At 38.4% G+C, this 21,253-nt stretch overlaps 1 protein-coding gene across 3 annotated transcripts in view; it reads left to right on the top strand.

Moving 5' to 3' along the window:
• Window positions 1–335: 335 nt before the first annotated feature.
• The window catches only part of LOC124163223 (CUE domain-containing protein 1), a 33,960-nt gene continuing 13,042 nt past the window's right edge, over window positions 336–21,253 (top strand). Inside the window, exons 1-5 of one of the 3 annotated variants that reach the window (XM_046539984.1) lie at window positions 336–401; window positions 949–1,245; window positions 1,326–1,464; window positions 7,099–7,505; window positions 8,001–8,310. In XM_046539984.1, the coding sequence (XP_046395940.1) occupies window positions 1,366–1,464; window positions 7,099–7,505; window positions 8,001–8,310 (816 nt within the window). In that variant the 5' untranslated portion in view covers window positions 336–401; window positions 949–1,245; window positions 1,326–1,365. Of the gene's footprint in view, window positions 402–538; window positions 817–948; window positions 1,246–1,325; window positions 1,465–6,766; window positions 6,895–7,098; window positions 7,506–8,000; window positions 8,311–21,253 lie in introns of those variants that run through there. The other 2 variants (XM_046539975.1, XM_046539989.1) reach the window with 2 other exon arrangements.

The raw sequence follows: 21,253 nt of genomic DNA, 5'->3' as shown, positions 1-21,253 counted from the left end.
CGAGAAAATGCAGCTTAATAAAATCTTAGCAAAATATAACACGAAAACCCAGTCGCTAGAAACAATTGTAAACAAGTACGCATTTAAAATCGTGTGTCATCTTTTTCTTCACTTTTTCGCAGCGTTCATTGCCAACACTCAAAATTTCAATGCATGATCGAGACTTTAGGAGCTAAAGTGCCACTTTATACAGTGAGATCCTTGAAACGACTCTGCATCGAACTTTAGCTAAAGTCTCACTTTACCGTAAAGAAAGACTTTGTTAAGTGAGCAATTTCAGTGTCGTCTATGAATCGCACCCTAAACCATGCAAATGGTTATACTTATGTTGGTAGCTCCGATTGTCCAATCAATGAGAATTCCGTCTTCTGCTTGCAGCTTTAATTTTGTAGTCTTTAAATGTGAGTACTGTGTTGTCGTTTCTTAAGTTTTCTGGAAGAATTTTTTAGACGTTTTTGCGAAATCTATTCTCATTCCCATTCGAATACCAGAATTCGGTCTGAGGTTCCAGTTCATTGGTGAATGCTATTTGAATTTTTGCTACTATGGAGAAAGTTACATTTTGACGATGGTGCTATTAAACTAATTATTCTAACTCATTATTGAGTGCATTTTCATTTCAAAGTGGTGTATCACGCGTAATATTAGATATATTACATAAGTTATTAGTTTTTGTGGCCCAGCAGTGAGTGTGTTTACGGTGTAAAGCCGGACTTAGTAATGTCTTGGAACCTGTCTACATTTAAAAGAGGCACTCTTATTTCAATCCGCTTCAGCAGTCATATTTAGTGTGCAGTACTCTGTTGTATATCAATGGTATGGAAAGGTCATAATATGCCTGGCTGAGTTGTTGCTTATACGGCCGCTGTTGGTTTGGTGTGAGCATTTCAGTTTTAAAATAGCAAAGGTTGTTATGGTTAGTAACAGGATGTTTTTCATTTTTTGCAGATATTTAAGGATGTCCCGTTTAATATGTCGAGGAGGAAGTATGTACACTTCTACGTACTGTTGTAGAACGAGACAACAAGGAGAGTAGCTCTCCCTTTTAGTTGGAAGTTGTCCGGATAGAACTTTTACGATTTCAAAATATGAGTTTATTTTCATTCAAGAAAGGATTAAAACCTATTGTGCTCATCAGTTTTGGATTGAAGTCTGTTCAGATTGTTATCAAACTTTAGTACAAGCCAATGACGCCTAACACTAGGCTTTCGAATAATATGGCTTAAGCTAAAACTGGCTTATAAGGTAAGTTTCTTTCAGATTTATGTTCCCATTCCTCCCACACCCACCTAGTGTAAATATTGTATATCATATTATCATTGCAGGCGAGGAATTGGCTGTCTGGAACTAGGTATATCCTCCACAATGGCTGCTGTTCAACAGCAAACTACTCAACTTGAATTTCACCAAGCCATGGCTGACTTTAAAGTCATGTTTCCCGAAATGGATCATGATGTTATTGAGGTAATCGAGAGAACTACTTTATCATTTAGGAAAGAAGCAATGGAGAATATTTATTCTTCACTGTTTCGAACCTGCCACAATAACTTACTTCTAATTCATATTCTCCAATACTACTTACCTTGCACGTAAACTAAGTTGTACTATTACCTTTAAGGGTACTTAAATTTTTAATTAACTTGTACAAGTTTGTATGTGTTCCAGCTAAGTAAAACATTTAATTTCACTGCCTAATAAGCCTATGATGCAGTTTCCTTTGTTGTTAAGCAACTTCTGCATACATATTTAAAGCCTATTTTTTAATATGATTTACTCATCGCCATATGAATAGGATAGGATCCAGTTTGGGGAAAAAATAATTCTACAAAATAAAAACAATAACTAACCGAAAGGCATTTCTGAAATAACTATGTATCTCAGTCTGTGTGTGCAGATATTAATTCCATTTGAATAATAACTTATGCTGTTATTAATGTGGATGTTCAATTCTTCAGGCTTCCTTTTTTGACATAGTTAATCTCTTTTATTCTTAGTAAATAAAAGGTTACGAAATGTTGTTCTCAAAAAAGAAATTACTGCAATTCAGGATGATTAATTTTAAATGATTTACAAGTTGCCAAGTTAATGGAGATTAGTACCTACCTTTTACCTTAAGCCTGAATCATGCAAATCATTTTTTCCATCTCTCAGAGTGATGGCTCCTGCGATAGGTTTTTAGTGACCTAAAGAGTGATCGCTTGACCTGTCATTTTCTGAATCACATTGTCATTACCACCGTCCCTTTTTCTGTCATTTACCATAAAATGTGAGCTTTCATTGTCACTAATCGTTAACTTGCACTGATGAAAGAAGCATGGGCATACCCAGCGAGGTGCAGGAGGGGGCAGCTGCCTCCCCCTACAAACAAAAATCGCAAATGCCTTTAAGGAAAATAGTATTTATTCAATCAAATAATTATAAAAAAACTAATTAAGAGCAGTTACAGTTTCCTTAAAATGTTGATTTCATTCACCTTTTCCATGCTTAAATCTTACCTACAACTTGAACAACCATGGCTTGCCCCCTCCCCCCTAGTTTTGATCCTGGGTACGCCCTTGGAAAGAAGCATGTAATGCATGTATAATTGGTCTGTTGAGGAGATTGTAAGCATTAATAGTCGTACATTACATTGAAGTCTGCTAAATTCTTTGATGGGATTTTTAAGATATGGTAAGCCAGTAAGTAGTACCTATGTAGTTGGGTCTGCTATTTCATTTTACACTTTTAAATCTATGGACTGTAGATGTATTGCGATTTTCTTCTTGGTGGGATTCCATCTGGCTGTAGGAAATTGTTCGAATGGCGATTGTGTGTGACCTTATTCATGAACAACCTAATTTGCTTCACTTGGCCAATTATTGCAAACCCATTACACTTCAAGTATGTTCTTTAAATTTTTTATGCTTCACGCAGCTCTGCTTTCTTACTTCTGCATACCTTCCACCTAGTCATCGGGTAGAAAGCAGGCAGTTTAACATCACTATTATTAATGATTTGGGAGTGTGTGGCATTAATATGTTTACACCATAGGGAAATATAATTGCCATCATAAAATGGGTACTCTTTGCCTCTAATTAAGATGAGGAAGGTCAAGGTTTTTATCCCCTCTGTTACAATGGGGCCAATGAGGTTTTTTTGGCCTCTGTCCAATTATTAGCTCTGGGTTAATTTAGGGGTGCAACCAGTGGCATAGTGGATTTTGAAATAAGGGAGTTTAACAGAGATTTCGGGGATCTTCCAGGATGTATGGAAAACACCCCAGGGCAACTAGGGATCCTCCCCCAAAATATTTAGGGATTTTTGATGTTGAAAACATGATTTTTAGGACTCACAAACAGTAATTTTGTACGAGTATTTAATGCAAGTTATTTATTGAGGCCATCTTACTGGTTTTTGGCACCTCTTTTAAAGGTTCAGGAGGGGTTTGTAACCCCGAAAATCCCCTCTTGGCTATGCCACTGGGTGCAACACCAGATTTTAGTTGTTAAGTGTTAGTGTTTACAAGAACCATAATGTCCAATAGGAATAGATACAGGGAATCTGTACTCCACTCTATGCCCATAGATCATGTAACTTCTACCCAGTTTTTTCAGATTGGTTAACCTTTTAGTGCCAGCCTATTTTGCCCTGGTATGCTAAAGAATGCCAGGGCTTTTTTCGGTGAATTTTTTAGGTTTGCGCTTAAAAATTTACATAAAGGCTAGTATGCATTTTTAGAAACTATTTTTTTTAATTTGCTCCCAAAACTTATGGGCATGTTAAAGCATGACAGATGCTAAAAATAGTTACCAAATCTGCTTGAAACACAAGAAATAAAAGGCGTGAGTGTAAAAAAACCCGGCCGATAGATCAGCCCTTGGCACTCTTTGCACATACCCCCCAAGTCGATTCATTGTATATATAAGGGTTATAAGGGCATAATTATGTAATGGTATAAAATGTAAGGGTTAAGGTTAAAAATACCGTAGTCAGAATCCTTTATGGCAAATTAATAGCGGAGTGGAAGCTGTTAAGTGAGGAACAATTCATGCATTACAGTACAATGAAGCAATGTTTCTGTATGAGGCAATAATGGTGGAATATTGACCGTCTCACGATTTAAGATCACGGAGAATGTCGAAGGAAGTTGGTCCTGGAAAGTACATATGGAAATGAGGGTAAATTTTTGAGCATTTTTTCATGTGGACTATATTATTGAAAATATGTTTGCATAACAATGGTGGAGGTAATGATCTATTTATTTCTTTCTATCTTTTTCAAGTTATTATAATTCAACGTCATAACTTACAAAGGAGTAACAATGAAGGTTTACCTCTTGGAAATGCGGAATTAATGCAGGGTCCACATTCCTATTATCATTATGGCTTGAGTTTCTCATTAAGTGGAAAGAGATTTTATTTTGTTATACATATTTACATGTTTTTAAAGTACATAAATACTTGCTAAATGCCCTAGCCATCATGCTGTTGATGATTTTACCTGTAGGGCCAAATGTTTTTCTAAAACCAAACCATTTTTTGTGACTTTATTTTAATTTACATAAGTAATATTATTGCTGTGCATGCCTTTTTCATGCCATGTAATACACTGTCTTGCTACTGTGGTAATCAACAATACTCTTTGAACAGCCAAAGTTACGTCATTAATTTTGGTTATTATGACTGGAGTGGCATAGGATGTAATAAACTACTTGGCAGTGTACCAACCATTTCTCATAGCTCTGTTAATATGTCAAAAATTAATGTTAGTATTCTTTTCATTTCTTTTTTGCTCTAATTGTTTTTGTTGGTATTCATAAATATCAATGTGGAAACTTTTGGAAATCTTCTGCATTAGGTATCTTGTAAAAAGAGTTACTTTAGTCCCCCTGAGTGCAATTATTATTCAGTTTTGAGTGGTACCCAATATTATACTTGAGAATCTGATGCATGCATTCATTATTAGAAATGCAGAAAATGGAATTACATACATGAAGCTGATATCCCTAGTTTTCCTTGTGTGGTTAGTGTTTTCATAAGTTATCTTTTCCCTTGGACCACTAAGGCAATTCTTTGTTTCCCTGGATAAACATGTGTAGTCTAGTACATATGATGTTGTTGGACTGGTATGAGAAGTTATGACTGTTTTAGTAATGGCATGGTTTTCAGCATGCAAGATGGATCTAGAGTCAAAAGCAAATTGACAGGTAGTCTGCATGCTCGATTCATAATCTAAAATCTGTTTTAAATATCAGCTAAAAACCGAACAACATGTTATTTCCCTTGCAATAATTTGAAGTAGAAGAGATGCGGAACTTTAAAACCACAAGACAAATTCATATTAGCTAGTTGTCACGCATGGGTGCAGTTGAGGAAAAGATTCTTCATTCGGAATTCTTTGACATTCTTCAGTAGAAAGAATTATTCTTACTAGTCATGTATACGATTTCGGTATTATTGAAGATTAAGTACATATCCTCACAACTACAAAAGTTACCATCTTATTGTTCATGCATGTACTTAAAAATGCATCCTCTATATTTCCTATCTTACTCTCAGTCTGTGAGGATCACCTCAGCTAAGCATATGAAAATCTAATTCCTATTGCAGAGAGAAGGTTTTCATGTGGGTTAATTTCACATGTTATTTGTGAGAGCCTCCATATAAGTTGCCTTGTTTTTGCTAGGGTAGCTATAAAGTCTGTTGCTGGCAGTATCATCAGGGACGTTGAATAACAGAAGAAATGCTTTCTCTTCAAATGATGTTGTTTCTGTCACCATTTTGTTTTTTATTAGTTTTGGCCCCAATCCATTTTTTTTCAATCTCCCATTTTAACCAATATGATATCATTCTTAAGGTGGCTTTCTCAACCTGAATAATTATGTTAGTAGATGATACTATTTTCACATGAGCGCTTAGCGTAAGTATAAATTGTGTACCCTTATGAAGTTTTTTTTTCAACTTTTACATGTTGTAGTAATTAAGATGTCTGAAAAACACTCATAAAATATACCTTTGTCTTCAAATAATACATGCAAAATTATAATATTTTTAAATACCCTGTTCCTGAAGTAACTTATGCTACTCTGAAAACTTCTTTTGAGGAACTACCTCTTTTCAACTAAAAGGTGGCGTTGAAAATGACTAAACTCAGTTGTTTAGCACATCATTTGACTTACAGGTGACAACTCAAAAAGTAAATAAGGTAAATTGAATTAGGAATATGTTTTTATTCTTAAATTTTGCATCTTTACCATGTAATTAAATAATGGATGATTTAAAGTAGAATTTTTCACATGCCTTGTAGACATCTAGAAAAACTATATAGGTATTCCACTTAACAAATGGTTGTTCTTGCTGGTACTAAAATTGGGAGCATTTGGTAATGAGTAGTGAGTAGACTGGGGAGTGAATGTATGTATGTATGTAATTCTTTATTACAGTAAATTTTATATATCACCTTGGTTTTTGGAATTTATTTTTATTTTGCATCCATACCCTTGTTATAGAGTATTTGAATGAATGCACTTATCATTTTGTTAGTATGCTCATGCCATTTAGGTTTTTATGGGTGATTGTTTAAATATTTCGGTGATGTGATACATTGTGATGTGATTTCAGAATGTGTAGAAATGATTGTCAGTACATAGTTCCTGTTCTTTTGATGGTAGAAATTTTTGCTCCACCTTATCCAAATTTCCATTTTGTTTATAATTTCAGTAGTGTCTTAACCATGTAATTTTTTTATTTCTCCTCATTTTTATTTTTTATTTATTTAACCTTTTTAGTTCACTCAAGAGCAAGCTCCAACAAGCAACTGCGTGATGATTGATGTGGGTTATCTTCGAGGAAAAAGAAAGAAATGGAAAATCCTTAATACCAGCCTTGTATCAAGTTGATAATGAACAATTATCAGGTCAGGTTATGCCACTGAAAGCTTTTGACCATGTTATTTGATAATCAAAGGCCTTCAATAGAAATTCCAAAAGGCAGGAAAAAATATGAAAATTGACTGATTAACTTCCTATCATGAAAATATTCTTTGGCTGTGACTTAAGTTTAATTTTAATGGTATGCCATAAGTTAAGGTTTTGTGTCAATATTTCCTAATTTATTGTAGGCTGTGTTGCGAGCTAATCAGGGTGCTGTGGATGCAACGATAGACCAGCTGCTGGCAATGAGTACAGACAATGAAAACGAAAAACTGAGAAATGAAATGGAAAAGAAGGAGAAACAGCAGTGGACATCCCAGCCTTCATCTGTGGCAACACCTGTGTCCTTGGCATCTGCAACACCTTGTGTAAAGGCTAACACTAGCCAAGCATCGCATCCATGCCAGCCTAGGCCAACATCGTCATCTCCTCTCCTTTCTCTGCCTCAAAGCCAACAGGCTGGCTCTGTTCAGCAAGGAGGTCCTCCCCCTATCCCTGCAGCTTTAGTCTCATCTAGTCATTCCCCGAACCGGCGTGTTCAGGGTTCAGCCTCTTCTACTACTAGTGGAAGCACTGTATCACCTTCTAAAGCCAAGTTAGTTGCATTTGATTGATATTTGTTACTTCTTACAGCTATGGCTAGTATAGGTTTATTGATAATTTTCATAGCCATTGCTGTGGAATTGCTGTAATTGGAATGATATACAGATATTATATGCTTTTCTTTGTGTAACAGTCTCTTATTGCACTCATATGGCAGGTGAAATACATTTATCGTGTCTAATCCAGAATGTTGAGCATTGATTATCTTGACTGTGTAATAAATATTTGAGTGTAAGTTTTTGCAAAATTTCCGTAAAAATAGTAATCGTCATTTTTAACTTTTTGTGATTGTTGGGTAAAAATAGGGTGCTTATCCTTGGTTATGTACATGCATATACCATGGCTTATGCATAAACAAAAATATATGTGCTTACATTGTGAAATACTGAGCACAGGGCTCTTAGATCTATATGCATATAATTAGACACAAATGGTGCTGTTGATTCCTAATCCTATAAACATGTCATTCCTCTATCTCATCTATTAGGGAAGCTCAAAACCCTCAACTTGTTCCGTCTCCAGCTACATCCACTACATCATCTCCCAGAAGGGCTGACGAACGAGATGGTCACTGCAGGACAGGACCTAATGGTGACAGTTCTCCTAATAAAGAAGATGGAGCTGAAATGGTGGAACAAAGTGGGGATGTAGGTGAGACTGATGGAGAAGAAACAATTCCATTGCGTGTAATTCATGGATGGGAACCACCTCTAGTAGGACAGCTTCCTGATGACTTTTTGCGAATTACCACTCCTCCTCCCTCTGTTCAGTGGACTCCAACTGGCAAGAAACCTCAGGTTTGTCATGCTTCTTTTGCTTAAAACCTCAAGAAATTTCTTGAGTTCATGTACATACATCATCAAATAATATTGGGATGAGAAGTATGCTTGATTCACCAAATGCATTATGAGCTGTGAGACTAATTAGCATTAGTGGTCTTTTTTGTGTCGTAGTGTAGTTCATTTATAATGAAGATAAAGAGGGATAACAATTTGACTTTTTAAGTTTACCTTTTTAAATTTGGCTTTTTAAATTTTATTTTATTTCATTGATTGCTTTCTTGATGTAAATGTTGGAAATTATTGGTGACAAAAGCACAGCTTTGTCTCACTCCTTTCCTATTTCTTGATTCTTCACAGCTGGGCTTTGCTTTTATCTCCGCTACTTGGTTTTTGTATAAACTGTAGGTGATTCTTCTGTCATGGTAGAGAACTCCAATTTCTTTTAGGATACCAAGCATTGCGTTCCAATCCACATTGTCCAATGCCTTCTCTAAGTCCACGAACGCAACGAACGTTGGTTTGTTCTTTTCCATTCTCTTCTCTATGAGCAGGGTCATTCCATGTCAGTTCATCCAGGCATGGCACCCACCGACTCGGATTTTAATGAAATTTTTGTCACTAGCTACTATTACAGGGTTCCCACTCAACCGTGAAAACCTTAAAACCGTGAATTAGCCGTGAATTTCGTCCTAAAACCTTAAAAATCTCTCAATCTTGATAATAATACCTTCCCAGAAATTTTCAACTTCGTTTGTCATGAGCGCACCTCTATTCATTGTGGCGAGCATCGTCGCATGGGTCAGAAAAGCGAGGGGAACGAATGTTGCCTGAAGAAAAAAAAGCATCTTTCCCCAGCGCAAGCCTTATCTCTCCCCCTCCTGAAATATGACACCACTTCTCATCAGCTTGTTTACTTTCCTCGACTGGTTTGGTTTCCCCTCCCTCGGTCACTGCTTAGTCCCCCTTCCACCCAATTAGCCTTCCCACTGGCTGCAGCGACCACTTTCGAAACTAAATCTAGATGGCCTTTTGTGTCGAAAAATTTGAACGTTTATTCAATACCCTCAATCTCGTGACTGGAAGACCGCCATTGACAGCCTGCCATGCGCTGTGGACACTACGCTCACTGCGTTTGAACCAGGTGACAGCGAGCTTTCGGCGCGACGTTACTAATTCTCGCGCGTTGCGGCCTTTAACCTTTTCGCGCCGGGCTCCTTCACGGGAAGTTGCTTTTGGCTGTACGAAGGCTTTGAGCATTTCTTTTTCGCCCTGTACGGAGTTGTTTCTCGGCAAGGAATTGTCCAGGTAGTCGCTCCCTCCACTTAATGATCTTTCTAGCGGGATGCCGGACCCTTTCCCCGGCAACTGGGCAAATATAATCCTCGACCCTTTTCCCGCAGGCAGCCCATCACGGTGTACTTTTGTGGTCAGTTTATTGTTTCTAGTTCCATTGTAATTTTTTTAAATTGTTACTATTGCATTAAATGTCAGTTCATCAATGTATACCTTTCATTTTGCAATGCCTATAGAACTTTTAAACGAAGTTCTACGGTTATTTTTAGGGTTTTCAGCAAAAGGGCATTAGATCATAGGCCAAAGAATACTTTAAAGGGAATGAAATCTTTCAATGTTCCTAGCATACTTCTAGGTATTTACGATTTATGATATTAACATATTTTATATCAATGATGCCCAAATCCACACTCCTCATTCGCGTCTGCTCTCCACGAGTTCTCTGAAAACATGGGAATGAAACATTTCGAAGTTTTTAAGAAGAATGTTTTCCCGAAAAATTCTCATAAAACTACTTGAATCAAGCAAATTTGCTGTTTGAAATTGCAAAATTATATTTATAAAGCAATTTCACTTAGATAAATATAAATTAATTTTACGCACGAAATAAGAAAAAAAACAAAAACCTGTTTCTAGAGTCACTATCCTCGTCTTCATTAACACTTCTGGTGAGTATTTCCAGGATCGATAGATCTGTAATTAGCCTGGACATTTTCCCAGTGCAAGGAAATTCCCGTCCAGCAAGTTTGCCTAATGCTCCACTCGTCCAAGTAACTCTGAACACGTCGAGAACGCATGCAAAACTAACGAAAGCTCTAAGGAACCATCGAAAGGCACTTCAAGAAAAAAATCCTGGCTGTATAATTCTAAGAAAAAATGTAATTCCACCAAAACATCATTTGAAAGACAATCCTTGCAGAAGTAGGAAAGGGAATGCGTACAGAACATTTACGGTTAAATTTGAATACACGCCGAGAAAATTTTGAAAAGAAAATGAGCTATTCCGAGAAGAATGAGGTTATCATCTTCCACAGACATTTTTCAGTAGGAGGATACTTGCACCAATATACTCTTGGGTGTGCCAGTTGGAGGGTATTAAGTTTTTCCAAGAAAACGTTAATGCGCTAATGTGTCCCGAAGTAAGCCCGTGAGGTGCACAGGGCAGACCACCTAAATGTAACCTGATCAGAGAACCAAGGTATGAGAGTAATTACCTGGGTAGGGCAGTGCTCTATCCTGCAATGGTATGGAATGCTTCTCACAACATGTGTCTACGTAAAACATTCCCTATTGGTACATTAAATTTTTAGGATATGCATTAATCAGTATTTATAGCGAAATTAGTTTATAATACCTTTGTATTCAAAGGTAGGTAAGAGGTTATTCAAAATAGTCGCTGTAATTTTGGCTCACGACAAAGAACTGAGAGAATCATATTTTATTACATTACGAGGGCTTTTTTTCATAGAAGTTAAATCGGATATTCTATCGAATTTCACCGCAAATGTACACTTAGAATGTAGCTAACAGAGTAACGTATATTTTTAGATGTAAATCATTACAATATCGCTCCTATAAACTTGCTAGTAAGTTATAAAAATAACAATTAAACATCTAACCTTAGCGTCTCCAAAAATTGTTCTAGATCAACTCCGTTAATATGAATGCTAGAATTCCGTTTAAAATTTGGAACCAATCAGCAGAACATACAGAATGTAATTCCTCGCATTGATTTTCAATGAATGTAACATGAACGTTTTTAGTTATTTTAACTTATAAACAAATAAGTGACCATGAGCACCTTCCTTGAGTGGGACACTGAGAGCCGGAATGGGCCGAGGTAATCCCCACACGGACAATAGGAAAGGGTCGGACCTCTCGCGCCGAGGGACCCTAATGGCGGTTGGGACCCACTTGGCATTCTTGACCGCGAAACCGTGAAAACACGGCCTTTGGCCCTTTGCTTCGAAAAATTCAAGCCGTGAAAATCCGGCCTTCCTTCTTTAGCATCAGAAAATTCAGGCCGTGAAATCACACCCTGCGTAGGGAAGAGGTTAAGCCCCTGAAAACGAGAGAAGATTTCCGCTTATGGCAACACAGCATTACACGATTTTCGCATGCGTCGACCTGGGACTTGCCAGTTTTACGTCGCAACCGGAAAGTTTGTGTGGAGTTATTTACTGTCGGTGGTGATCCAGTTCCTCCGCTTTGTGCTATCTAAGGTAATTCTTTTTGTTTGTGTCGTTAAAGCCTCAATGCTGTCGCGATATAAACTGCTACAAAGTCGTTCCATTTTTCCCAGAGCAGCGGTAAGAAGGGAACATGATTTGCCTCTGATTAGAGAGATCGATTCAGTTTTGGTTTCAGAGTATTACGATAGCAGAGAAAAGAGGTCATTACACTGCCGCTTTCAAAAGAAAGTTATACGGTGGAACCTCGATTTTTCATTCCCGCATTGACCGTTCGCCGTTTCTGGTCCCAAATAAAGTTCCTTATAGACAATGTAATTTTTTCCCGCATCTATCGCTCCCCGAAGTATCGTTTCTCGCATTGATCATTTGAAGATCGCGGTTCCGACGCAGAATTTTCCCGCATCCATCGTTTGACGAAAATGAGACGAAATAAATACAATGTGTCATGTGTTCAGTTTCAAGTTACCTGGGAAAAATGGGAATGGGAAGAGAACAATGGGAAGTTACTCCTCTCACCTCTCCTAATTTTATCTTTAGGAATGTCTTTCAAATAGATTCTCCCCCTCTCCTTCTTGCCAGATTCCCCCTTTTCACGCGACCTGCCTTCCTGGTCCCCAATTTTTTAAACATGCTGTTAGCATGAGTCACACATGTACATAATCCGTAGAGGTCCGTGAAAGTGGTTTTATTTTTTGCTGAAATTCGTTTTAAAACCATGTGATTTCGGTGTTATAGAAAATCTTGGCCGTTTTATTATAATGCTACAATTTTCCCATGTTTATAGGCGTTTTATTATTTTATGGTACATATTTCATGAATACTTATACTTTTTAATAAGCATTTTACATAACATTTAACACAATTTCGATTGTACAAAATTTCTGATAAAAGTAAATGAGAGAGATGGTACAAGTTACATTGGTTCCAGGTATACGAATGGTTCAAGTATGTAGTCTTGGTGAATACGATCGGCAAACAGTAAATTCCCACGACCTCATATGAGTATACTTAAGAGAGCCATTCCAGAATTTTTGGATTTTCAAGTTTATTCTACACTAAATAAAGCCTTCAAAAATGCTTCTGTAGTGGCTACAACAAGCTCCTCCTCTGCTTTCTTTGACTGAGTGACTGTGTGTTCAAATGATAGATGTCGTTTTGCGGGTGTCCCCTTTCTTTCGCACGTTTATGTGTATCGCTACTGATGTACTTTAACAAAGTGTCACATCTTTCAAATTAAAGTATTTTATCGCAAACTTTGCACAGTAACACTGTCTTTCACATAAAATCCTTCTCAGCTGAATTCACTTGCCCTGGTATGAACAGTATCACTAGCTTTTGGCATTTTAAAATTCCCATCCTTCGTATGATATTTAAAGCTGGAACTACGATAAAAAACAGTCCAACCGCAAAACACAACCTATCACGATGGTGTTTTCAAACTGATTGCTGGGTAGCTACGGTATAACCATAGTACTGTATAACTTGCAAATTGGCCGAAATGTTTAATGTCGTGGGTTCCCTTTCGGTACCCCTCACCCAGGTGTTGAGGGAAGGTAGGAAAGCAGCTAGATACAACAAAATCGCTTAGTTTTGATTACAGCTGTTGCCAATCGGTCAGGATAGGCAGTGAAAGAATCACACATAACAAAACATAATTGGATTCAAAGAAACTTGAAAAATTATTTCCCATTTATCAATCCTGAAACATTCAGAATGAGAGGCTTTCTCACCTGAAGAATTAGATATTAGACTTGGCCAATGTCGAAATGATTTTTTTTCGCATTGTAGCTCAGTGGAGAGCCGAATATCTGACGGTCCATCCGCTAATAAGGAGAACCCCCTCTCCTCCTATCCTTTCTGTTCCTTCCTTCCCTTCCCCCAACTGCTAGCGCTTTGTGCTTTCAAATAACCATACGTGTCTATCCCAGATAGCACAAAGTAAGTGAGTTAACCGTTTCTTATGGTTTTCTTACGGAAAAAATTGATAAGCAGCTTATCGTAAGCTAAGGGACTTATATAAGGCAAGGGTAAGACGTTAGGGGCGTTTAGGTAAGGAATGCCGTCAAATATCCTCAGGCAATGTAAGTCACTTCTGTTGGAGCGCCAAAGGCGGCTGAACAGCGTACTACACATGCTACGCGGCTCATCTTGACATGAATTTAAAGGCTATTGGGGAAATTTAGCGAGTTTTTAGAAGGGCTGAACAACTGATAACAGATTTTCCCGTAAATAGAAAAAAATTAATAACTGCAAGTAACCGGCTAGTGAAGATATAAAGCATAGTACAAGTACTCTATCCATGCGGCGGAAAGAAAAAAAATATCGTTAGGTTGGATCCGAACGTGCGACCCTCGGAACCGAAGTACCACTCGCTAACCACTACACCACGGCAGTTGTTGAGAATAGGTGACGTAGTTACTAATTAAATATCCAATCATGTAAAAAAAACTTGTTTGGCATGTGCATGAAAAACTGAATTTATTCAAGGTCCATACATTTTAACATTTATGAATTTTAAATTATGGTTTGATAACCCGACGACTACAATACGTATATTAGATGTTCCTTCCGGCATTTTTATATTATTCTACGTTGGTATTCTTGTGAAATTGTGTTTTTATTATTGTTGTTCCAGATGTTATTTCTCCTCATAATATAGAAGCGCCAATAATAAAAACATTGTTTTAATGCATAAAGGCCTTAATTAACACTCTGTAACGATGGGATAATAACAGCATCTACGGAAGTGCTGAAAGTTTGGCATCCATTTTGCCATTACTCTGGATGTTTGTCGCCCTGGCCGTAAGAAACCCATAACAAGCTTACTTGAGAAGCGACTTCCTTATTTCTTCCTTTCACCTTATCTCAATGACTTATAATGTGCTAGCTGGGTATCTATGGATATCTATGGATATCTTTAAACGAATCGAATCGCGCAGTTGACCGCACGGCGCCGTTGACGGCCGCCGTGGTCACCACGGCGCCCATTTCAATCCGGCCCGGCGGTGCGTCGTCTACGGCGTGAATTACAGGCAGTGCTACATTGAGGCCGCTTTTTGACGAAACGACTTTTCGCCGGCCGCCGTTCACGTCACGACGCCGTGAAATTCAGGCCGCTTTCAGACGAGACGACTCTCTGCCACGCTGTGGGCCGTGCCGTGAACGGCGGCCCGGTCCCAGCCAGCATTAGACCCACATTCAAGGTTTTCCTGCTAAAAGTTATCCAATAACGCTGTCTAATGCGTCGCGGTGAGTCACCTGAGTTACTGCTCGGCATTGACGCGTACCGGGCGCGTGAGATTGTATTTCCGCTCTTCCGCGGCCGCGTTAAGTTTCTTTCCTCACATTTTTAATTCATTATATCTAATTCTTCAGGTGAGAAAGCGCCTCATTCTAAATATTTCAGGATTGATACATGGGAATCGAAGAGTGAGGCTGTGATAAATCTAACGGCAAATTCTGGCGGAGAAATCACTACAGTGCGCGATATTACGCGGATGCGTTATGCGCGAGACTAAACGAGCCAATTGACCTTGGAATTGTAATGAGATGGAGCAAATGGATGTCGGCAGCGTTAAACAATGAAGGTTTGGGCTTTAATAGATTATCACTCATTAGATGTGATTTTCTTACCCCTAAAATCGCAAAAACGCGAAATTTCGTTTTTATTTACCGATTTCGCGTTATCTCGTGTTATTTCGCGTTATTTCGCGACATCGCGTCTCGCGAAATTCATGGACCTCTAATAATGCGTTCTACGGTGACAACCAATTACTTCCGCTCGCAGTGGTCACCAAATGAGGCAAAGAGGAAAATTTGTCCACCCTTCCATAACATCTTTACTCAGAAACCTGGTTTGAAGGATTGCATTATATCACTAGATCAGGATATTGATCGTCTTGATTATTGGTCTCAAATTTTTTATGAGCGAATGTTACAGTTGATTATGTACTGGACAAATACGAAGCTTCAAGGTATAAGAAAAAAGTATAAAAAGGATAGCAGGCCAGAGCTACAAAATGTTGATTTTATGGAATTAAAAGTTTTCTTGGCCTTTGGGCTAATTCTACAATTTTCAAATCTAATGATAAAGACATTTGCAGAATATTTGTCACAGATGGCGCAGTCAGGGAAATTTTCCGATCAGTAATGTCAGGACAATGGTTTACTATTCTTCTTATGAGTCTCCATTTTGATAACCCAGCAGATCGATGACCCAATACAAAACTGACCCAGTAACTCCAATAGGGTGGTTTCCTATTATTTTTTTATTGCCTAAATAGAAATATTATTACTCCTGGAGTACGCATTTCACACTGTTAGATTTTTAAATGATGATATGTATTTTTCGCGATTAAACGAAAAGTGAAAAATTTCAAGCGCGCAAAAACGTGACGGCTAAGTAGGATGGGAAAAAGTCTGTGTGACGTATTTCTGGTTCCCGCTGCCACCCTGTGAGGTGACCTTGAGGTGAGGCTTGAGCGCTGATACGACTCAGGCTGCTAGCAGGTAGCTGAGTACCCTGCTAGCAGGTAGCGCTTGGCTTAAATATGGATTATTACTACCTTATCAAACGAAGGAAACTTTCCGACCTTAGACAATTTTAATAAGTGATTATTAAGAGATGTATCCCTGAGCTCTGTGACTCATGCATGCATTGGTAATCTCAGACGATGTAAAACTCCTATCCTCTTGTGTAGAAACTAGGTCCCTGTGATGTCATGCGGAGTGGAATCACATGGGCGCCAATCTGGCCTTTTTCAAATGAGGTTAAAATTTACCATTGCCATTCGTCTAAACCGGTATTTCTAAAACCAAATAATTTGTATATTATGAATACACTAGTAGTGGGTAACGAATCGCAATCAATGCCTTTCGTTTTCTTTGATGAAGGAAACTACCCTATTTTTGAGTTATTTTGCTCTCTAGTAAAAAACTCCCAACGCTGCTATTTGTTGGGAACGGTAACTTCGATTGATAAAATATTAATGGCTGACACATGCCAATGCTGTTCCAAAATATATATTCCTAGCAATGATTATGTGGTAATGGTACGTTTGACTGATGCTGAAAACATCTGTTTAACGCATATTTGCATGCAGGAAAAGAAGCAAATGGGAAAGGTTTGCCAGACAAACCATCCCAGTCAGTTCGCTGAGACAATCATGGGGTCCCACAGATATATCGGATAATTGGTTCACATCCATTAAACTGGTAGAAAATTTTAAAGAAAAAGGGCTGACGTACGTCAGTACAATCATAAAAAATAAAAGGGGTATACCATGTGATTTTGTGGCATCCAAAGTGCGCATAATGGGCCCTTTCAGGCATCAACTCTTTACGGATTCTCGGCTAACATGACTGTAATATCCCATATCCCCAAAATTAATAAGGATGTTTTCTTAGTCTAATTAATGCTTTAAAGGGTAAGTGATGATATAGATCCGAGGAAACCAGAGGTAATTGTATTTTGAAACGCAACTAAGGGTGGGGTAGATATACTTTAGATAAAATGTAGTGTAGCTACACACCCGGCCGAAGGACAAGGAGGTTGCCAATGGCAGTATTTTTCAGAATATTGGATATTTCCTTTGTCAACTCTTGTGCTTCAGCAGTCTGTGAGAGATAAGACAAGAAAGATATGACACTATTTAATTTCATTCAATCGATGGCTGCAGATCTTGTTAGAGCCCATATGGGAAGGAGAATGTCATTTCTTAGACTCTCGAGACAGGTAGGATTAATTATTGCGTAACTTCTCCATCTACCATTAGAAGAAGCTGAAGAGTTGAAAGGTTCGAGTAGCCGGCAATATGTAGACTGTGCCCGCCATGCAAAAAATGGAAAACCTCTTTCTTATGTTTCCGATGCATAAAGCCTGTGTGTGCTATTGTGAAAAAATGTCATTTTGATCGCCTGCATCAAGAAAAGGAATAAGTGGAATAAATTTCATGCTTACTTATTTTTTAGCCTTCCAACTTTAACATTTAAGGCCTTAATTTTAAATCTGGCGAAATATTAATGCTTAAATACGATAATAAGGACTTGGGTGTTTTTGGCATCAGTTTTTTGATCCTGTTTCAAATAACAATTTTTACTAAAAAATTGTTTCGTATTGGGAATGCATAACATTAAACGTAATTTTTAGAATATTTAAGGAGTTAAATAAACATTAAACCAAGCAATACAAATGACGTTGCAACATTTAATGAATTTTTGATTTATTGCGGTCTCTCAGACCGCAATAAATCAAAAATCACTGGTATTGTAACAAGAATTGCACGTCACTGGTTAAGGGTTAACACTTCCTCATAATGCCATGCCCCACACTCCAAGTAGTTCGCAGTACTCAACTCACCCATGTTCCTTTGTTAAGATGAAATCCCAAAATAAAATAATGTAACCAACTGCTTCTGAATAGGAGTTAAGCTACTCTCAATATCCTCTAGGGAAACTCAGACCACTGCATTGCCCTTTCCTAATCCTCTTACCACTCCTAATTTTGTCTTTAGGAATGATTTTGTGACCCTCATATTTCACAAAATCATTCCTTAAGACAAAATTAGTTCATTTAAAAGTCACATTTTTCCCCATATTTTTCATCTGGGCATCAGGGTTCTAAAAGATTCTCATAGTCAGGGAATTTATTTGGGGATCAGAAGAAAAAAAATTGAAAAAACTGAGTTAGATAATCTACCTCACAATCAAAGATATTTAAATTAATTGAAAGCATTTTTTATGTTTCTTGTTCAGTTATGATGAGTAGTCTCACCATTCAATGATGAAGTCTTCATCCTTGGTGTTGATGGATAATTTTATCAGCTTTATTTTGATTGCATATCAGTTTTCAAAGATCAAGTTGTAACATTTTAGCATGGAAAAGGTGAATGAAACCAACATTTTAAGAAAACTATAACAGTGCTTTATTAGTTTCTAAAATTATTTCCTTGAAAAAAAAATTATTTTAGTTTTATGTCCTATACTAATATCATTTTTTTGTGGGCTTAAAGAAAATTTGTTGAAAACTCAATCCAGTCCTGATTTTCCTTCAAGACTTCTGCGATTTTTGCTTCTGGGGTCAGCTGCCCCATCTGCCCCTTGCTGGGTACGCCCTGTATACGACTGGTATTGATGCATCCTTGAAAAATTGTCACTGAATCATAATTTTTGGGGTAATACGCCATCATCACAGGTTGGAGGTAGGGATTCGCACCTCTACGATGTTTATGGTGGGATTGCTTTCAAATCTAAAGGCCATTTTCGCAATATTCACCAGCAGCTGATATGAAGTCTTGTGGGGCCTAGCGAAAATAGCGGCAGCGTCATTTGTATTCGTAGCACGTTCCCAATAATCCTGTTTGCTTCGAAAATAAGCGACTTCAAGTATCTTCTCGCGTTGTGGTTCTATAACAGGCAATTAGCACCCGGCTGTTGAAGCTACGCCAAGGAATTCTTATGGGTTGTGTGCTCTCCGGCAGTTAGACGTGACGTTCGAATTGGTCGGCGCCTTGAATCATATCATCTGTGCCCGGAACATCGACTCCCATGACAAGGAACACGCAGTTGGTGGCGAAGGCGATAGAGAAGTAATTGATCTCTGACGTGTCGAGCGTATACCTCCGTGGGGAGGGCAAGCGAAGGTTGGATGCCATTAGATTTTGAGTGAAGATCGTTCGCTGTGGACATGGTGAAAGGAGCTCCCTTAGCCTGCAAGGCCCTAGTCTTGAGGTCCGGGTTTCACAACCTGGCCCACACTGCTAGAGCAAGGGTCACCGACGCCTTTGGGGACATAGAAACTTGGTGGGATGACGCGCTGGTTCGATGGCATTCTCAGCATGTGAGGGCGAGATGGGTTCGCAGACAGCGCGAGTATCTTCAAAAAGAAGTGAGTGAAGTCTTCCGGGGTTTGACTGCCCGCGGATTGCTGAATTTCGCTTTTTCCGCAAAAATATTCATTGCTGTCGCTCTCGCTACTTTAGAGCAGCGTAGTGGATAGGTTAGATTATGCTTAGAATTTTAATGAATTTATTTGGTTATACGGAAGTGATGTCAATTTCCAAATCAGCGTTTCTCAATCTGCATTACTCGAGCACTAAAGTTTATTCCAACCAATGGAATAGTTTTCTCAATGGTTTCCCCTCTATACCTGTCTACTAGTAATGTCCATGTGATTTCCTTCACTAGCATGGGCGTTAAAATTGTTACCTATTTGAATGATTTCATTGCTCTTTATTGTCCGAAAATGAACTCGATCCACAATTCCGTTTTACCTGGCAAATTATATGTAGCAATACGATTTGGCTTTTTGATCTTTGGAATAGTTTTACTTATTTGAATGTGGAGTGGTTTTCGTAAGCGTAGTGGAGTAATTTGCTTTCGATGTATATCTTATCTAGCTCCTCTTGAATGGGAATGCGGCTCGGCTTCCGTTACAATCACAGATAACGTCGATGTAAAGTGATCGGTAGTATACTGATTAGCTCTGATAGCATCTGTTATGAAATTCATCCGTTTAGAGTATCGTGAAATTACGATAACGCGGAATCTACAACTCAATTGTCGTCTTATCATCGCTTCATTTTCCATTTCCCATGCATGTACAATGACGGGCAGTCGGTATCGGTGATTTATTTGGTTTTCGAGACGTCGCCAGTGTTAGCCGAGCGATTGTTTTTCCCGTCGCGGAAAGCGAGCGTCTTAACAGCACTCAGCGCGTCTCGGCTTTGTCTGGCCATGGGGTGGGAGCCTTTCTCCTACCACTCCTCCCCTTTCATGGTCTCTCCCTGCTCGGAAATATGGGTTCTCCTGTCCTATTGGTTGTCGCGCCGCGATCGGTGGCCTTCGCTCGAAATTTTTCAGCTCTTCGTCATTCTTATCACGCTTCGTATTTGATTCGTGGGTAATATCCGGTTCCATCCCATCCTATCCCACGTCTTATGAATTGTCACCGTAATAGGTATGGCATATGGAGAACAGGGGTGCGTTCCGAATCACGCATCATGTGCATCGATGCGCATCAGGCCGTTCCGAATCAAGCATTGATGCGCATTGATGCGGCCCTGCATCGAGCATATTTCGAGGTTTCGGAAGCATCAACTCGCATCGGCTCGCATCAGAAATTCTTGATGCAGTTGATGCGAAGGCGAAAATGGGCGCAACCTTTAAAAATGTGACTGATGTTTTGTGTTTGCATAGGGTGTTTACACGACTGTATTTTGCTTCTACTATCGTAGGAAAGAGTTTAAGGAGTTATAGATATTAGTTTTTGAAATAATTAGTCCATATAAAATTGAAAATGGGAAAATGTATATTCGTTGCGTTGAAGTGTGCGTGTATGTAACTTGTTTACAACCGTTATTAATTTCATTGGTGGTAAAAATGCTTTTTGTTTTCCCAAGCCACTGCTCCATTAACTAACTTGTCATGTATCCAGTACAGGACACTCAATCTATTTTGTCAATGGCAAAGTCAGC

Source organism: Ischnura elegans, chromosome 1 (assembly GCF_921293095.1).
Source record: "Ischnura elegans chromosome 1, ioIscEleg1.1, whole genome shotgun sequence".
NCBI lineage: Eukaryota > Metazoa > Arthropoda > Insecta > Odonata > Coenagrionidae > Ischnura > Ischnura elegans.
The sequence above is the reverse complement of the archived record's forward strand: the minus strand, read 5'-3'. Positions and strand labels throughout refer to the sequence as shown.